We start from the raw sequence: 21258 nt of genomic DNA, 5'->3' as shown, positions 1-21258 counted from the left end.
TTCATCCTTGGATGAAGATCGAAATATTGATAACCCTCAGAAGACAGTATTGCACTGAGTTGTTGACAAAAATATTAAATACACAGTCATGGATACATACTTTCTAGAATGTCCCTTATCATAAATTTCAGAACTGCCTTCCCGAAGTTTCACAAAAAGGTAGTTATTTCATCGACTATACACAATTTGTATTCTATAACAATGGTTTCTTGCAGAAACCCCATAAAATTATGCCCACTTAGAGTAATGTAGAGAATGTTTACTGATATACGAGTATTTTTTGCGAAAGTTTTAACTGTTTTGGGGAATCGATTAGTTATCGATTAATTGTGTTGGTAGGTACCAAGGAAAATCCATTGTGTTCCTAAGATTAACACCCTAGGGATAAAACATTTAGTAATCGATCATATACATCCTAACATTAATTTCCCGTCGTGTTCGACTTGGCCATGAGTGGCGAGACTCAGTAACGTTGTAGGGTTGTAAATCTTAATGACGTCACTCTCAACATCCGCAACACCTACAACAAAGACGAATAAAACGGGTTATGTCAAGGCCACTCAATAGTAATACAAGTTAGTAAATGATATCTTGAAGTATAATTATTATTCCTTAAACGACACTGATTACAAACTCTCATTTTGATTTATTTAATAAAGTAATGATATCAGTACACTTTTTAGAACAAAACCATTTCCCCATCGTAAGTTAAAGTTTCTAGATAGCAAACTACCTCGAAATGCAAGTGGTGTATCGTATTAATTCATTTTACCAAAGATTACACACCGTTTCTTAAACAAGCCGTTACAGTCCAGTTCTTAGTATTGAAAAGATTCACTTAACAGCATTGTTTACTTATAACAACATTGTTGTTTTACTCAAAAACACGAGTAACGGACCAATGAGGTTATTTGGATTGAGAGAGAGAAGAAGTAAAATTGTAATGCTTTGAACGTCAACGAATCAGCTGTTCAGGCCAATTTAATTGTTTAGCGGTGCAACACAGCATTTCGATAATTTTCCATTTTATTTGTTAATTTAAATTGCTTCGTAAAACATTTTGAAAGTTCTATAAATATTTACAGAAAATTATATAAAAACACCGAATAAACACAAGTCCCACGTGAAATAATTCTATATTGAGTTCGTGTCAGCTGTACATCAGCTGTTCGACTGGATGATTGTGCTCATCACCTGAGAGCCTTCATTACGTCTGGCAGGTTACCCACATAACACATGAGTAATGCTACTAGCGTCAGATACATTGCAGGAGCTACCAACAATCCTCCACTGTGGTCTAATATACAACAGGCACACATGCAATGGCTTACTCCTCCTGTACATTATACAAGATTCAAGATTATACAGCTTATTTTGGATACAGCAAGTAGATTCATTTACTATTTAGGTATTTACATTATGTAAATTTATTGATTGGATGGAACTAAAACTTAAACCTTAACAATTTTAATAATTATAATATTGATTAGAGTGAATATAAGCAACTTGGATACCATCATTTTTTAATTAATTTTAATACCTTTTAATCTATGTTATCGTGTTTTAACTAGGCAATTTAAACCTATAAAAGGATTTTTTCAATTGCTGCTGAACATTTAAAAATACTAAACAAGAATATCACAAAACTATTCTGTAACATTTGTAAAACACTGGGTCGACTTTTAACTTTTGAAATAAATATCCATTTTGTGAAAACCAAAACAACATTTCTTTTTTGCGAAGAACTTAAGAACCTTAAGCAACTAATAGAGAAAAAGGAACAACAACTGAACTGAAGAACACATTTTATAAATTTACCTATAATTAAACCGGTATTTTTGAAGTAGTTAATGTATTAAGTAAGTAAGTATGCAAGTAGTTAAGGTATTGAGACAGTACTGTGACCATCGATGTATAATGGTATTATACATCGATGACTGTGACTATAAGCAATTTAGCTATGTCTTGAGTTTAAAAATTTCAGTACCCATTGATTGGCAGTTCTAAGGGGGGGGGGTGATGTAGGGGTTGGAAAAATAAATTTAATCTTACATTTTGTCATGCAATCATCATCGTTTAGTTTAAAATTTGCAATCTATGTGCTCATTACAATTAATTAACATATGAGATTGGAGTTTTTTTTGGACACATTTTAGTCCTTAAAATGACTTTATAAAGTCACTAAACAGCTTTAGTAATACCAAATTTTGCAGGGTGGACCCCCCCAAACCCTTCGGTAGTCCTCTCCCTTGACGAGGTCCTAGAACCCCCACAAATAGTTTTAAGCATTTTTGCAATCTATTGTTGGTGGGCGTCTGCCAATTGAGCAAAGTAATAATTATTATCTCTGCTTATGTTCCATACACAGAGGAGAGGGAGCTGGTCTAGTTGTAGTAGAACTCGGGGGCTTCAAAAGATCAAGGTACCGGGTTCAAATATACAGGACAGTAAAAAAAAGTGTTCCTAACACAGCACTGAAGCCTATGGACTGGCGAACTCAAGTTGAAAAGAAAAATCCGTTTGATTCAATTATTATTGATACAATTATTATTGTTGATTATTGTTACAGACAAGCCGTTCACGATCCTTGCTCCTCGCAACAACGCTTCTCTCCACATTCCGAGTGAGAAGCTCAAATCCCAACCCGAGGCTGTCAAGAAGCTGCTGCTGGACCACGTGGTTCTGGGTCAGAGGCTAGACCTGGACATCGGGGCTGACCTCAGCTTCACAACACTGGGCGGACGAACTGTCACGGTCAGGGCGAAACATGGTAAGGTTTGTCACATTTATTACTAATTACGATGGGAACACAACTGGGAGTAGAGCATTTGAATCCAAATAAAAATTAAGGCTGTACATTTGACCATTCGTACAACTAGACATTTCATCTGCATGCTAAAGTTGTTGCCAGCTTTAAAATCAAAATAGACATAGTTGAGTCTCCGGATTAAGCTCATTTAAATTACGGATTCATGCATAGTAAGCAGACTTTTTTAGCCAAGTATAACTGATAGGATAACTGTATTTTAAGCTATAAAGCATATTTTATGTAACGTCAAATATCTCAATAACAAAAGATAAAGTTTTAGACACTACCGTAGTGGGATCTGTGAATGGCTCAGAGAATTAAATTGGTGACAGTTTGTTCATATAGATGGGATATCTACTTCAGTATCAATGGTGGTACTCTATAAAAAGGTGTTGCGCTCATGATACAATTAATCAATCCTTTTAAGACAGCAAAACACATTTAGGTACGTATTACTGGATATGAACATGGGATAGAATGAATAAGGAAGGATGCATTATGTATTTTTATCACACTGCTAAACAACACAATTGGCAAGATTTGAACCAGAGGGTCTCGTAGACGACAAGTTGTGCTTTACCAAATAGGCCGCGCTCCTTTACACAGACTATCAAGAGTAGTAGACTACTGTATATAGACTAATAAGAATAAGGAAAACTGAATAATTTTAATACTGTACGTTTGTACCATGACTCAGCTAATGCAATATGTATTGTCAATTTTAGCTCAATAAAATGATTTGATTTGATTTGAAGGCTAAAGACTGAACGAGAAGATATAACATCATACCCTAATCTGATAAAACACCGATCTCCTGTGGGTTTACTTAAGAGTGTTAAATAAATAGGGATGCTCTACGCAAACTTTGTTAATTTATTCATTCATGTTGCGAGGATGCATGCAGTGTGGTGGGTTAGAATGGGGGTTTTGGTTAAGGACCCTATCAACCACCAATTATCTTTGGAATGTATGTTCTTATATTGTGACTTTTGAAGTCCTCTCGAGCAGTAAATTCATGGTATTTGAACATAAATAATCAATATTTGAAATCCTCTGCAAAAAAAGCCTGTTCACGTTCACTAAAATCACCAATGACTTTTACAATCTGATCATGCTCTTACCTTAGGGTTTGAAGCCCTTCTCAAGCAATAAATTTGTATACTAACAACCAGAGAAATTTAAATTAATAATATCAAGTATACTTTGACGAAATGCATCAAATATAACCACTATGGTTATATTAAACAATTTGTTCTGTTCCAGGTTCCCTGATTGCTAACGGAGCCAGAGTGACGAACCCAAAGGTAGATGTGTCCAACGGGAGACTCATCATCCTGGAGAACTATCTGTTCCCGGAGGATCTCACCGAGGATCACAGCTTCCTACAGGATATGACGGAAGTCTTGTCCTTTCTACAAGGAGGTGTCCGAGTGTTCCAACATCTGCTGGCTCGCTCCAATGTCACCAAACTCTTGAAGCAAGGTAACAGAGTGTTGATTTTTGATCAAAATACATTAAAGCAGTGAACTGAAACAAATACGGTAGCTTGAAAAGCTATTGAATGGTCCTAACACACCTCCGAGGTTCAGTGGCGGAGAGATTCATAGGGGTAGGACATACATTCATAGGCGTAGTAGGGGGTTCATAGGGAGTAGCACACTGCAACTCCTGAGAAGTAGTTGTTGGTGGGATAACTGTTCCTATAGGGAAGTTGTGCTGCTTGTGATAGTGAAAAAGTATTTCTTGGTATCAACTGCCAAGTCCTGACTTCGCCAGGCCAAAATCTTTTGCACACAAATCATCAATTTGTTTTTTGTAAATTGCAATTATCCAAGCAGTTGCTACAAGTTAGTTAAGTTTCTAATTCCAAAAGCTAGACTAAGTGGAAAATCAATTCTGTTGACTTTGATTGGCAAAAATGAATTTTATGGGTGATTTATGAAATTACATCTGTAAAATGAATTACACAAGTCAATGGATATAATAACCTCTATTGGTATATCCAACGGCCTATATTAATTGTACTGTGATTATCTTTTGATTAAAGACTCAATTTGAGTTAGTTAGGGAATTTTTATCACCCACAAGTGTTATATGTTGGCTAAGGTAAATTTGTTTCTCAGAGTATTTTCTGTTGCAGATGAGTTCTACACAGTGTTCGTTCCGACAGACCGAGCCTTCCAACGTTGGCACCCGATAGACTGGGGATTCTATCCATTTTCAGTGCCTGATTTTACTGAGAATGTCCTCACAAATCATTTTGTACCTCAGAACATTCGCCAAGAGCAAATAAAAGATGGTCAAACGTTTAAGACTTTGGGAGGACAAGAAATAGTTTTCCATAAAAAAGGTATAAGAGGCTCCGTTTATATTAGGTTTTTATGCATGTCAACTGAGTGTCAATAGGTAATTTCTTAATGTTAGTGATTGTTAAATAACACTACTATAGTTATTTGTGTAACTAGTGTGCGAGTGGCACTTTGCTGCACATGAGAGAAATGTTTACGTACGAGCCGCAGGTGAGTGTGGAAAGTTTCTTGAGTGCAGCAACAGCAGTTTGCACTAGTGTTACACATTATGTTTTTCCTACAGTTATTATAAACATTGACAAAAAGAATTAAATATAGATTGTCAGCCGTGCTGCGGTTACCATAGGTTCTGGCGCATACCGCTGGTAGCGCCGTGTAGTTACATAGCGCGTACGCCGTAACTAAAGGGCGCTCCCAGCGGTGTGCGACAGAACCTATCGTAACCGCAACACAGCTGACGGTCTATATTTAATTATTTTTGTCTATGCTATAAATAATATAAATAATTTGTCTTTCAAACACTGTACATCATGTTTTTAGGTTAGATTAAATTCAAATATTGAACAAAATGGTAAACGCTGCACCAAATGATCGTAGTCTTAATATCTTTAAGTGTTGCCAACTTATTTTCAAGCGTACATATTAAAAGGACACTGTTTTGTGTTGTTTGGTTGGAAAACTGTTGTGCACCAAAGTAAAAACTGTGCGCCAAAGTAAGGCTTTCTGTACTATAACCTGTGCAAGGAAACCCACTTTTTCGGGTGACTGTAGGAAAATTCTGTCTTCTCCCTTGGTTTTTGTCAGTATGATATAGTTGAAGTGATGCAAGAGATCTATAGTTTAAAATTATTGTCCTTTTCAATTTGGTGTAAAAGCTGGCTTATTCATCAGTTATTTTTAGTATACTCATCCTACTTACATTAGGGGCCACGAGAGTCTGGCGGCAGCCAATAGCAAGACTGGACTGGCACGACGTTGCAACATCGCCCGTTCACTAATTTTCAACACTAATTAAAATTATACTAAACAATATTGTCAAATCAACTGTTATTATTAGATTTGGAAACAACGCACAGTCCTCATTGGCTCCTTCAAAGTCACGTGGTAAATAGGCTCCTCCCTCAACTGCAGACTCTCGTGGGCCGTACTGTAATTATACTATTAAGTATTAATTGTTTTATCCAATTTCAGGAACTTTTTAATTAAGTTACCTTATGTTTTTGGTTGTTTGTCTTGAGTTCTTGATGTTCAATTAATACATACCTATTTCACCTCAGGGTGTGGCATCTTCAGGGTTGTACTAAAGATATAAAGCCATACATTCTACTGTTTACAATGTACTTACAATTTATTTACAATTCATAACTGGACAATGTTGAATCCGCTTGATTAGCTTCATTGATATTTAAATACGGACGCACATTCAACACACTACACATACGTATACGACATAGAAATAAATCGTTTTCGTTAAAAGATAGGCATATCCTGGAAACACAACTTAGTTGGTACGCGAGTAGGAATAGACTGTGGGTTACAAAAATTATTACATAGTTATTAGACTTAACTAAGTTTACTGTGATCATGGGAAATGTTCACGATTTTGCCGCAATAGCGGGTGGAGATGATGGTGGTCCTTTAATCGCGGCAGGTGTCCACGATAGGAGGGAAGCTCCACCTTAGGGGTAAGGGACGCTCAGGTAAATTAATTGCAGCAAGTACCCTAAATTTGGCACTGTACACTCTTATTTAAGTAATAATGACCTATCTTTTGCCTTTGTAGAAGTTGATTTTAAGTTTCACATTGTTTGGCATCTTCAGGGGGTCTTCTAACATTATTTTCTTACTACACTGTAGACACTAATGCCTATAATATTTACAGTATTATTAAAAAATTATCTGAGAAAATACTGAAAGATGTACCCAACAAATGATTGACTCGGATGTGTATATGTTGACAGGAGCTGGTTTAACGGTGAATGGAGCAGATGTAGTGAAAGGAGACACTCCCGTGGCACGAGGCAACATCATGTTTGTCTCCGAAGTTTTGTTCGTCAATGAAACAGTTGTACAGAGACTTCACCAGAAACACAAAGACAAGGAGACTCCTCCGCTACTTGCGTTCCCGTGGTTTGGAGCGCAGTTCCTGTCCCATGCGTTCCTCGCGCTGGAGAGAACGCCCCACTTTTCCCATGTCACACGTTTCCTCAACATGGCTGATTTGGCTCCACACATCTCAGGGGCTGGTGGGTATTCTAGTGACAATGATTTATAATAGAGGTTTTAAAACAGGAACAGCAACTTAACTATTCAAAGTATATTAATTTTTGCCAAAATCTGTTTGGAATCCAGATATAGGTTACAGCTCACAACAGGTTGCAATGTATAGCTTTATTTAATATTATTGATTAAAAATACTTAGAAACAGTGCTCGATTTGTAAAAATTAAGGTGCCGGAACTGTAACCTATTTAATGTGATTAGTGCCTATTTATGCCAATATTTTTATCTTTCCAAAAGAGAGGTACCAGAACTCCGTTCCGCCGCGTTCCCCATCAAATCGAGCACTGCTTAGAAATATATAATTGTTCTAATACGAGAAAGTAGTTTTACAGTAACTGAAAAATTGATCCTTCAAAACATAAATCTTTAAAGGTCACATCAGACTATACTGCACTTCCAGAAATGAGTCTAAATGATTTAAGGGACAATTTATAGAAAATAATGTATGTTACAAGATCTTGAACATACTCTTATTAAATTAAACGCAGAGGTGTAAAATCAATATTGTTCAGTAGCTTTGTTTGTTAGAGCTCTAATTTATTAGTTTAGTTGTTTGTTGATGTTGATGCCCCATTCATAGTTATAAAGGGTGCTGTGAAATGGATTAAGCAGTTTGTATCACGTAGTATCCCCACGTAGTAGCTGTAGAAGTGATAGGCAAATGTTTATGGTCTTGTTGTCATTGGTCACTCATACCATTTCATTTGCCTTAAAGAATAACACTCCTTTCACACTATACGATTTTGCTCGTACGAGTTTTAATTGTACGGGCAGATGATCGTGGGTCTGTTGCTTTCACACTACGATTTGTAATCGTACAATTAAAAAATCTTAACCCCCAATTCACTAGAACAGAGTTCATTGACACTTCAGTGGAAAGTAGTTAAGTAGTTAAGTTAAGTAGTTTGGATCGCAAGCAAATTATTGCTGCTTTGATAATTTACTGGCGGAGAAAAAAAAAATGCGACCATCTCCACTGAGTGCATTAAATAAATTTGAGACGTGAGGAAGTGGGGATGTTTAAAACATTATTTCAAGACCTGAGAAATGACAAAGGCAAGTTTTTCAACTATTTTCGGATGTGAAGAGAATCGTTTAAAACTTAAGGTCAATCACATCCATAATTTTAACTATATAAACAAAACTGTAATGAATAAAAAAAAATGTATAATACAGTATGCACAGGTAGTTCAACTCATTAATTAAACAATTAAACTGAAAACACAAAATATCTGAAAACTATGCACAACGAAATGCACTCGGGGAGGGCTCCGGTACGACTAAACAATCGTGTAGTGTGAAAGGGGCCATATGGTCACATTATTAGCTGTAGACACAATTATTTATTACTCGGACGGGAGTCGGATACCAACCGTGGTCACCTCATCGCTATGCGGGTGAAAATCATACACGATTAGTAAATGCACGATATGAATGGGGCCATAAGCTCCAATGGTTGACTACAAATACGATTAATAACCGTATGAGCGAAATCGTATAGTATGAAAGGAGCGTTAGACAGGACAACGTAAAGGTTTTGCAATGTGCGTTTATTTCTAAAACAACAAGTAAGTATGGTTCTGACGCAAAGAGCCTCAGGGGCTTATCATCCCACTCATTGTCACTGTTTGCATTGCAAAACAGTGCAAAAAGTTGAAAGATGGTGGTAGCATTGTTAAAACTTCTAAATACAGAAAACAAAGAACATCACTGAGAACTGGAAAGTGTTGGTCATAGCAGTGGTAGGGTAGTCGGCAAGACATTCCCTTAGGAGGTACGCTATTGCATTAGGAATGTCATATCGTAGTTTGAGAAGAATTATAAAATAAGAATTACGTTTTCATCCATACAAAATTAAAATTGTCCAACAACTTAAAGAATCATACTGTGAAAAAATGCAGAAACTTGTGTCAATAAAAGATTCAGTAGTAATTTGTAAGCTCTTGGCAAATGTCTTGCCTACTGCTCAACTGCTGCTTCATACAAGGTTTTCATGGTTTTAAGAGTGTTACCTCTGTCTTCCAGCTTTTTGACCAACGATTGTATTGTGTTCACACTATGAACAGTGTCGATAAGCAAATTTTAAAATCAGTGACAATAAGCTCTCGAAATCGCAATTACTGACTTTTTATTTTGGAAATATGCACACTTTGCATACCCACGATTTTGTCTGGTCTAAACCTAAACCTTGATGGCAACTAAAATTATGTGAGTTACCGATGCCCAAAAGTGTCTGCCTACCACCTTAATAACTAGAATACTTGGAGTAAAACTCCTTCTGTTTTGCCGCATTCCTGTAGTTGCACAATAAACTTAGTTATATTTGTAGCATAAAAATGTCTCCTTCTGTTTACTTCATATAGTTTTAGCAACTATCATTCGTTCACGATCTTCCTTAAAGCAAAAAGTTAATCAGGGTGAATTTGGTTCATTATTTAATTTTATCCTGAACCTTTTTTAATAATTTTTTTCTATCAAATATCTGGACATTCCCAAAATTTCTCACTTATTATTTGCTATCCATTAAGACACAATAAGCAGTTAAAATTTGGTTCATAAAATATTTCCAACAGTTAGGATAGTTTACAAGAATAGACATTACATTACATCAAGTATCTAATGATCGTCCCCTTGGACAAATTTGTTAACATCAAAGAAACAAATAAACTCTGATATAACTGACCAACATAATTGTTTTAAATTTTAAAGTTCTACATTATGTTCTAGGATACTCGTTCTTTGTTCCGACGGATGCAGCTTTTGAGAAACAAGGCCTGAAGTTCGCCCCAGACAACTTCCTTTCAACTGGAGATGGTCTTCAAGTTCTGCTCAGTCATTTTGTCAAGGATCGACTGTACGACAAAGATCTCACCAACAACGCCACATTTCAGTCACTGGGAGGAAAAACTCTGCGTGTTCAGAGGATAGAAGGTATTGTAATCGGACTCATCTGCTATAGTTTGTAGATGATATGAAACTGTAGGTGATTAGGTTGTTTGAAATTCATTGTTGGTGATGGTGAGTTAATGTTGTTCAAAGATTTATTGCGGACATTTTCCATCACGATGGTAAAAAACTGGATCTGGAATCTGATCCTGTCTTCATAACATAACATAACATATAGGTGATTTGTTACGCTATGAAAATAAATGTCTGGGTTGGCAAATAGTTACAGTGCTAACTTTGAAACATGACAGTCGCTGGTTGATCCAAAGTGGATCAAAGATTGAATAAATCGTAAATAATAATGAATAATAAATGAATCTTTATGACTGTCCAAGGTGGATCCAATCTATATGCACCAAAATCATATCTCCTGTCCTCTCATTCCTTTGTGAAGCTCAAATAAAGATTCTAGTTCATTCACACACAAATGGTGGTCCATCAATGTATTCCTGGATGATAAATGTGTTTTTAATGGTCCCAAGAAGTAAAGAGGAGTTGTAAATCCAAATCCCACCAACCTAGTTTTTAGTAGTTTTTTTTTGTAACATAGGAAAAAAAAATGATGTGAGATGTTTATATGATAATTCAAAACCCACTTTCAGCTGTTGGTCATACAAAAAGTCAATAGCTTTTTTATGGTTAAAACTAGACCCTGCTTTTTCTGATCATTGGGCTTTAAAAAAATCATCCTGACTAATGAAATAGCTGATCTTAGTCAGTAAATAAGCTACACAAGGCATCACTCTCACTTCATTCTACACTCATCCTTCGCTCATATTCGCTCATATTTGGGTTAAAATGTGAACTAGGTGACGTCCATATCTCAATTGATTGATTTTGATTGATTTATTGAATGTATGGGTCCATCAGTTGACAAGATCTTTCTTATCTGTTTTGGAAAACTTCTCTACTAAAAGCTGTTTAGGTACTACTTTCCATATAATTACAGAATAAAATATTTAGATAAATTAAACTACTTATTTGGATTACGGAAAATTAATACGAAGACATGGGTATAATAATTTTACCACTGTATTAAAGTTATGAAAATGAAAATACTAAGATAAGTTGGTTTATTGATTGTTTATACAAACTTGTTTACATTAAAAATGAGGTTGATATGCATATCAAATTAATAAAAGGTCATTGTAAATAAAATAAAATGCTGCAAACCCGAACTCAATTAGACAATCGAGTAAAAAATAACAGCTATTCAAAGATGCATTGAATTTGCGTTGCTGTTATTCACATACCTTCTCAATGGGACGCTAGATGTCGGAAGCAAATCATAAATGTATGCATAGGTGGATATACACATCAAATTAAATGGTCTTTATTATTAGAATACAATAACACAAATTTAAGCTCAAAAGAACTACTGAGTAAAAAATGACAGCCGCTCAAAGATACAAAATGGCAGATTCAAGAAATCTTAAACAGCTGGCTATTTTTTATTTGGTTGACCATTTGAGTTGAAATTTGCAGCATTGTATGCTATTATTGAAGGCCTTTAAATTGATGTGCATATCAACCTATGTGTACATTTAAGATTTTCTTCTGACTCCTAGCGGGCTGTCTCCCTGAAGAGGTAGCGCATTACTGAATAATAATGTGTTAAAAAGATTTTAATGCCCAGTAACTTTGTACAAAGTTTTGATGCTAATCCTTTATCACTTTTTGAAATACTTAACCGTCCTGTGACTTTTTTCCACCCTGTATTTTCAAACTACAAATATTTTACAAATTGTGAGTAAAAACCACAAAACAATAAAATTGAGATAAAAATCAATCAAAGTAGTCTGGTAAAATACTTTCTCTCAAACATTTGTAATTAAAGTTACTGAAATTATTTTAGTGCAGGTTTACTGTTGTATAAAATATAATAAAAATTATCACCATATTTCATATGACACTGACTCACTAGTAGTGAAAGTTAGCTTGGCCATTGTCCATTCACTTGCTATTCAATGCAGTGAGTTGCCTTCCATCTCAAGGTTAATATTCACATGAACATCATACTATGAATCTTGTACAACATATGGGCTAGAAAAGCTAAATGATCTCTTTTGCAAAGAAGTTTTTTAGTGCTTTATTTTACAGTAGTTAGTGTTATAAATTAGTTCAACTATAAATGCAGCGTAAAATACGAGTAAAATGTATAAAAATGGAGGGTGAAGGGATTCTAGAAATTGTCATGTAATGGAAACAAATATTTAGACACACTTCATTACCTTCCCTGTAGCAGCAAACCTAAGTACTCATCAAATCTAATGTAATTTAAGTAGAGAATGAATCTTGACTGTTTAAAGAAATATTTTATTAAAAATCTGATCAAGGCAAATGAGAAATTCACTTAGACTGCAGGTTTGCTGTAGCGGGGGTATTTTTTTAGCAGATGATGTCTTGATATTTATTTTATTTTGTATGAAGATCTAACTAAATTATGTTTCCAGATGGCTCAGTTACTGTAGAAGGAGCGAAGATTGTTCAAAGTGAGGTGTTTGTGTACAATCTGGGAACAATGTTCTTCATCGACAAAGTGCTATTTGCTGACCAGCTTCCAGAGGTATGATTACTAGTCTAACCAATTTTACACTTATGTTTACTAGTTAGCTCATTTATTGTTCCAGCACTTCAATTAGCCCATTATAATGCTACTCAAACAGTAAAAGTACCACAGAGAAGTAAGGTACAGATGAAACTTATTTAGGGGTCGACCGTGCAATTTCTGCTCTAGTATGTTGTGCCGAAAATATATTGGTGACAAGCAATGATTTTCTTCAACCCTGGATTAAGCTAACTACAGTATGTAGTATATTTCTCGTAAAAGAGTTCTTAATTTTTCAACCTACAGCACCTTTAAATCTTAAATTAAGTAATGTACAGTTTGTACTTAATTTTTTCATCCCATTATTTGTTTTCCCATGAACATGTATTGAGACCTTTACGGTATACATTTTCACCACACTATGATGTTTTTAGCTGTTTTACATGTTAATTGGTGGCTAAAAGTTAAGTTTTGCTGGCCATGCCAGCTGTCATCGTCATTTGGGAACCGAGCAGGTTTTTACATCCCTAGGGCTGCAAAATCAGCTGTCTGCTTACTTTCTTAAAACATGAATGCATATTAAACACACAATCAGTATAGCATTGCAATATAATTGTTTTATTGTCACCACTGCCTAGCAACTATTTATTATTTTTTTGCTCATTCCTCTAATTATTTCTTTACATAAACTTAAAGTTGTAGGTCTGTTGACTATCAGTGTGCATTATTATTGTGGTGAATAGTGGTAATAGGGTACAAGACTCTATAGTACTTATGTAAGACTCTATACTTACTACTGTTATTTTATTCAGGATGGGAAAACATTCGCAGTACTACTTTCAATAGTTTCCTTATATCCATAAAATATATATAGGCAAACATAAAATTTTACTTGATCCCTAAACATTACTCCGTTTTGCGCTTCTTCCTTGTGTCATGGAAAAATGCCCAAAAAATTTTTATTCAGCTTCAAGACGCACATTTTCTAGTAATTTGTATAAAATTTATTCTAGGTTGAGGTTTCCCAGACCACCACTGACAAAGATAATAGTGAGTGGGCCGAAGGGACTGAACCAGCTACCAACCCGGACGTTCTACTACAGGATGCAACCACAACGGAACAAGAAGTAGTTTCAACCATCCTGCCGTAGACTGATGCGTCTGGATCATCAACAGTGATAAATTAATTGTTTAGTGTCAAGAAAGGGATTAAGTTTAGCTAGCATGCCATGGAAGTATTCATAATTTTAAAAAGTTGTTGGAATTCACTTGGAGAATGAATCTTATATTCAACATAGATAATTTTGTAAAAAAATCACTATTACTATCTACTAGGTAAACTGTGACTTATTTCTCACTATGCATTTTGCATAGTTTTTTACCATCCAAAAGCCAAATGTTAATTGTGTCTTAATTATTGTTCTTCATTTGAACCAAAAAGACCTAAATATCTCAGATAAACTAGTTGAACTTGATCTCTTTCTACACGATGTAAAATTTTACTCAAAAAAGCTTTTCCTAGAATCAAAAGCAAAACAAAAATTTTACATGCCACATAAAAATAATGGTGTATTTGTACCAAACGGCATCAGCATCAAAGTAAAAAGCAGAATTGTTGCGACCTTGCTAAGATCTATAAACTAATCTAAAACCCTAATTTTTTTTCAAACTAAGTAAACAAAAGTAAGTTTGATTGTATTTAAAAGTCAATTTAGGAAGTAATTTTATAACAGCGTTAGGGACTGATATGTCATTTAACAACGAGAAATTTATTTATACAAATGTTTTAACAAAAAGTCTTTTTGAAATGTCTACAATGTATTGTATATGGTTGATGTACTTTTTAAAGTAGACTATTGTATGTTAAGAAGGGGGAGGCAATGGCTAAGGAGTACAATAAGAAGGAAGAAGGAAGCACAACTATTTATGTAAGAAAAGTGTTTTAGTGGTTGATAGTAGAAAAACAATACATCAAACTTGATATTTCATTCTACTGAAGGGAACTTTTCTTAAAAAATTCATCATCTTTTTGATGGACCCTCATGAGGAGTGAAAATGAATGTGTACTTTTTATATACTACCAATTACATTGAACTCTTTTCGTAAGCGAGTTTGTAGTCTATCAGCTTCTACTTCTTACATGTACTTAGTGAAATTCATTGGCAACATAAAAGTTGTTTGTAAAAACAACATAGAACTCAAATTTTTGGGAATGTAGAAATTTGTTCACATATTAAAATCTGTAAGTGGGAAAAATAATTTTGTATATACAATAAGTGGGAAAATGTGTCAATTTATTATTGTTTAATGTGCTCAATAAAGTACCTATTGTGTAAAATATGGTCTACCACCATGGACTGGTTGTTGCTAGGTTAACTCTCGAAGATTGTAGAAAAATATGTTATGATGTATGGTATTTTAAAAGTTATTTGCTGGAAATGCAACTAAAAACATTTATAGAGGGGCTTTTGTTGTTTAAACTTTGTATGAAAGTTTGATAATTATACACTAAATATTAAACATAAGTTACCATTTTACAACAATTAATATTTTTTCAAATTAATTTGGAATTTAATCAGTTTCTCAGTAGCTTTCTAATTTAGTAAAATCCGAAAAGAGTGGAGAAATAGTGTTTAACATTTGTATTAAGTTGGGGTATTTTATGTGTTAGTTTGAATTATAAATGAAAGGTTTAATGTTGGAAAATATATTCTTTACTAAGTGTACTAAACATGAGTTGATTCTAAGTTTTAAGAATGTAATTTTAATGTAGATCTATTAAAAGTATGACTAAAATCAATTGTTATTCATATTGCCGGTAAGTATCCAAGTAGCAAAAAATACAATATAATATTTTTTACAATTTCAGTTATGGTTTTAAATATGTATAATATGCAATAGCATTGTGTTACTTAAAAAAAAAACAGTTAACATTTAATTGCATTTTATGGAAAATTCTATCTTAATTGGTATATTCATTTGTTAAAACATTTTTACATTACTGATTCTTACCGAATAAAAAATAATGGTACTGATCTAAACAAATCATTGTAGTCTGTAAATAAATAATTACTTTTAAAGTATTTAATGTATAAAATTGTTATACATAGTAAGTGTTACATAAATTAATAGCCATACACATTTATAGTCGTGTAACATTTCCTACCAACATTGAAATTAATATTGACTGATATTGCCTTTTTTGTATTGTTGTACTGAACTTATTTCAGATATTAAAATAGTTATAGAAGTATTTACGAACAGTGGTTCTCAAACTTGGTATTGGACTTCTTAAACAAAATTCCCTCTAAGGAAGTATTTGATGTGTTTAGCTTCTCATGGCCATACTTAAATACATATGATGATAAATAGAGAGTTTGGAAAATAAGCTAGAGTCTTTTCACATTGACCCATGTCTGATTAAATTTGTCACTCAAAAATTTATCCCTACCGTACATTTGGGAACCAAAGTTAAAATCTTAAATTATACCAATAATGTTACTGTAGTTTAGCATTGGATGTTTTTATGGTCAACACCAACATAATTAAATAAACAGCTCATCTAAGTGTATGCATTAATTAAATAGCATGGATTTGTAGATAATTTATATTAGCTCTGTGATAACAAACTCATTTAAGCTTTTATTAATGCAAGTTAAAGACACCTGATGCATTTAAAGGACAGATTCTATTTTATTAGAGTTTAACTAATGAAAGTAGACATTAAATTAGTTTTGAAATTTGTTATTCTGTTAAATATTAGTTTTAAATTGTTTTCAGGGTGTGAAATTATTGTCTGAGTTATTAGAATTACTAACAAAACTGAGTTTTTTTTTGTTAGTGGATTTATTAGTGTGAATAATATTATCTTGATTAATCCACTTTTTAAGAATTATTGATCCGCCATCTTTGTTTTGTTGGCAATTTGTGGTGTTGCTAGGAATAGTTGTATTGATGTTATTGTACATATTGTCATTGAAATGTATTAGATTTGTTACTATTAATATGTATAGATGATCTATATGTGATGTAAATAAATAACTTATTATTGATTTGTATAAATAATTGTTTTATCAAAGTGTTCTGTTATTTTGCCTTGTCACAGATAATATCTACGGAAAAATGTGCAAAACAAATTGAACTAGTTACACAATGGACACAAATATAATCTACAGTAAAAAAAAAAAAAACTCTAATTCAGAATGTGTCATTGCATTGCACTCTATAGAAACAAAACATGAAGAAGAGTTTTAACAGCTATCTTTTAAAGAGTTTGTCAAATTTTTTAGACACACTTTTAATGGTTGCTTTGCTAAAGTTATACTTATTTATTACACAAAGGGAGTTTATAACTAAAATGTCTTTTTCACCACACTGATGTTTTTGGATGTATTACATACGTTAATTGGTGGCTGAAAGTTACGTTTTGCTGGCCAACTGTCATCGTAATTTGGGGACCAAGCAGGTTTTTACAGGCCGGGGCCACAAAATCAGCTGTCCGCTTACTTACTTAAAACATGAATGCATTTTAAATACACAAATCAAAATCCATAGCATTGCAATAGAATTGTGTTATTGTCACCGTTGCCTAGCAACTATTTATTTTTATTTTTGCTGATTCCTCAAACTATTTCTTCACATAACCTTAAATATTGTAGTTGTGTTGACTATCAGTGTGCATTATTATAGTGGTGAATAGTGGTAATAGGGTATAGTGTGGTGAAAAATAGCGTTCGTACCTCGGACCGAAATGGTTTTGCAACTCTCGATCGATTTAAGTTCTCAACTTCGTCTCGAACTTAAAAACTATCTCGAGCTGGCAAAACCTCATTTTCGGCCCTGGGTACGAAATATACTATTTAGCATCTGATATTGGATGAATATTTTGTCATATGTAAAATAATAATGTTAAGTAAGGTAATCCATAAATACTTTAAAAACCAGGCATTGAGGTAGGAGACTCAAAAAAGATTCAAAATTGGATAATTTATCAACGACTATTATTTTTGACTTGGTTGTCGTTTGAGCTTGAGTTTGCGGCATTGTACTTTACTAACAATTGGATGTGCACTTATTGTTACAATTCACATTTCATTCTGACTCCTATTAGGCCGTCCCCTGAGGAGGTAACGTATCATTGAATAATATTTTTAAATGATTTTTATCCCCAGTGACTTTGTTCTAAGTTTTGTAGCTCTATCTTTATTTTTTTACATTTAGTTGTCCTGGGACTTTTAAAGAGAAAAAATTCTTTGAAAAATATCCATTTTTAATCTTTTACATCTCTATGACTGTTCACTTAAACAAGATTATGAAGAGGACCAATTTGTTTGATATTTATCGTACATCAATTTTGTATATAACATGTTTTGCGCTAAATCACGTTGTTTTAAAGATATTTCTATAAAAAAAAAACAAAAAAAAAACACTAAAGATTTTTAAACTTTAACCCATATCTATCCCTCCTATCTTGACACTGAAAATGGTGTAATTTTTGACCATATAATACAGAGACTATATTGAACAGTTTGGAGTCGAAAGTTAGCTTTCACTGAGGATGTTCATGTTAAAAATTATTTTACTAATTTCACCGAAATAATATTATGCATCAGTGGAAAATAAAATCTCAAGGAATTTTTACGACTCTGTTGGTTTTTATATTTAAATAGATTTTTTGCCTATGCAGTTCAAAGCAATTAATTATGCAAATGTATAATTGTAAATGATTTATTACAATTATTTAATTAACATCATATTACATTTAGTTAGAATTGTTATTTATCAGAAAGCTGAAATTTTAGCAGGGTTTTTATCAGTATAATGTAGAAAATTTCATTAAAACACTTATAATTATTTAATGAATTCATCTAAAACTATGCCAACTAAACACTGAATTATCTAATAATATTAGTTCAGTTCAAAACCTTTACTCAACGCCGTGTGCATTTTTTAAAATCAAATAAAATCCCGTTCTTTATTCATTCTTACGTAAAACAAACACTTTGGAGTAAACCGGACGCAGTAAATCTCTTGTTCTACGTGCTACATTTCCTAATGTTGCTGAAATATACCTTAGTGTAGCCTACATTTAGATAAGCATTTACAGAATCAAACAAATTATAAAAGGTCCTTAATAATGTAATGAAGAAAGGGGTAAAACAGGATAAGGTACATCACTTTTATATTGGTCCTTGTACCAGACTGAAAAGTATAACTTTTTAGGCTTACTCCGTCAGCAGTCCAAAATTGCGTCTAGATTTAATTATTTAAAGCTGACACGTTTCTTTGCAATGTAACATCATCGGAGCTTGCAACACGTCGAAAACATCACCTTAAGGAGGTAAGCATAAAAAGTCATATATACTTAGTCCAGGGGCTATCAAAATGAATATTTGAGAAGTAAGTTTTGTCAAGTGGGTTTCCCCCAGTTTAGACAAAGTTCCAAAATAAATATCGAGATATATCTTAAAAAAATGTATTCCTGATATCAAAGGGCACAATTTTACAGATCTCTAAGGCTTAGACACAATTGTTGTAGAAGGTTTGAATATTCAATTTCTAACAACATTAGTACTTATATTATCATGAAGTAGTGACATTCACTAATGGATAGTAAAGTATTGTATAAAAATATTGAATCAATAGTTTGAAACGACTACAAGTTTTCAAATTGACAACTTTAAAATAATGTTGTCTCAAGTAAACCTATATCTGTAAATAAAAAAAATTTGCCTGAAATCCAAATTATTAGGCTACTCGTCATTTTCGTTCTTATTGTTGATCATAAAAATATTACAATTTACTACATAAAAGATAATAAATATTTTTAAAATGACTCATTTACACACATACAAAAAATTTGAGACATGTTTGACAGTTAAGAGGGCATAAACATTGTGGTGATACATGGATGTAATCAATTCTAATCCCAAAATCAACCTGATAATGCCCTAAAGGATAATTCAGGTTATAGCCTACGTTAATAAATTAACCAGAGAAAAATTTGAAGTATGTTTCATAACAGGAGGTGATCTCTTACGAATTCAACACTGGAATTACCGTGATTCTCTTCTAAATTTAGTCTATCTGAAATTAATTTACTGCCTTCATTCAAAAACTTAACCAATTCAAATTCAGGAATATGTTTAACATTACTAAAAAAGCCATCGGTCCCGATTAAAATATATGGTCTAGTCTTGTTCATTCGTCTAAAATAGTCAAAATGTGTGTATTATTGTTGAACTCATATAAGAGTGTATAAATCAGTTGAAAAAGGTATTACAACATTTCCCTCAAATTTGAGCGCTTTGTAATCTACTAACGACAAAATACATTTTTTGAGCTCTCATCAAAGCTAAACACATTTACTTGTGTTAAAAAATGTGTTTTTGTCAATATTATAGAGGTTGGTAAACCATGGCTAACTATAGAATAGTACAAATATAGAATATAGATACAAGTAGAACAAAAATAATGCCAATCATTGAATACACGTAATGGTCTATCCACAAGATTCTAAAACACTAAGCAGTTACCATAATTTAATGGAAACGGATAAATTTAATATGGACCTGGTTGCTGTATTTTAATGCAGTTACGTCAAAGATACTGGGCTAACATTTTATAAAAAAAGATGTTTATGGACCCAAACAACACACGAATATATTCAAGCCATTAAAACTTTATCGGAACTCTCCAAATCCAAAGTTTCGAGATAGACCTTTGGAAGAACAATTTTGGTCACAAGAGAAAAAACTAAAACATATTTTTACATTTGCTCCTTAGTACTAGGTTTAAATTGTGATGAATTCAGAATTTGGTTTTTTATACAGGTAGTGGAATTCTACCAAGTAAAATAGAATAAGACTATATTCGCTGAAAAAATTGGGTTTGTAAGTGTTTGTTTGCAGAGAATTAAAAACAAAAATTATCTGAGTTCTCGCCCCGTCGCAAAACGCGGGTGTAAAGGTAGCTATCATTTAGCAATGAAAGTAGAGACACAGGATGAACTTAATATTAAACATAAGAGAATACAAATTATTACCATGAATAAACATATAAAAAATTGAAAACAATGTTTATACCTGATTTAACAAAACATCATCCAGAAATTGAATCCAAACTGCAAATGAAATACCATAAGCAAGTCCACCCCACTTATTTATCCGTAATACACTAACTAAACCATCTTGAAGTTACAAATACTGACATAATTTCGCCGTACATAAACTGAAACATGTAATGTTATTGCATAGTAGGTGTAGACCCTCGCCCATTAGGTGACCTAGGCCCTTGGCAAGTGTTTGAGGCACGTCCAGGCCAATGCCGCACTGTCAGTGTAGGTATATAGTCTGTACACTGGCT

At 33.3% G+C, this 21258-nt stretch overlaps 1 protein-coding gene across 1 annotated transcript in view; it reads left to right on the top strand.

Annotated features, from left to right (window-relative positions):
• Positions 1-16972, top strand: part of LOC129001316 (transforming growth factor-beta-induced protein ig-h3-like) — a 28442-nt gene extending 11470 nt beyond the window's left edge. The window contains exons 2-8 of the mRNA XM_054428570.1: positions 2570-2770; positions 4073-4291; positions 4950-5159; positions 7080-7364; positions 10128-10331; positions 12800-12912; positions 13908-16972. Of these exons, the coding sequence (XP_054284545.1) occupies positions 2570-2770; positions 4073-4291; positions 4950-5159; positions 7080-7364; positions 10128-10331; positions 12800-12912; positions 13908-14045 (1370 nt within the window). The 3' untranslated portion in view covers positions 14046-16972. The remainder of the gene's footprint in view (positions 1-2569; positions 2771-4072; positions 4292-4949; positions 5160-7079; positions 7365-10127; positions 10332-12799; positions 12913-13907) is intronic.
• The last annotated feature ends 4286 nt before the right edge of the window (positions 16973-21258 follow it).

Source organism: Macrosteles quadrilineatus, unplaced genomic scaffold, assembly GCF_028750875.1.
Source record: "Macrosteles quadrilineatus isolate MER2022 unplaced genomic scaffold, UCM_ALF_1.0 Scaffold_8__2_contigs__length_117827958, whole genome shotgun sequence".
Taxonomy (NCBI): domain Eukaryota; kingdom Metazoa; phylum Arthropoda; class Insecta; order Hemiptera; family Cicadellidae; genus Macrosteles; species Macrosteles quadrilineatus.
The sequence above is the reverse complement of the archived record's forward strand: the minus strand, read 5'-3'. Positions and strand labels throughout refer to the sequence as shown.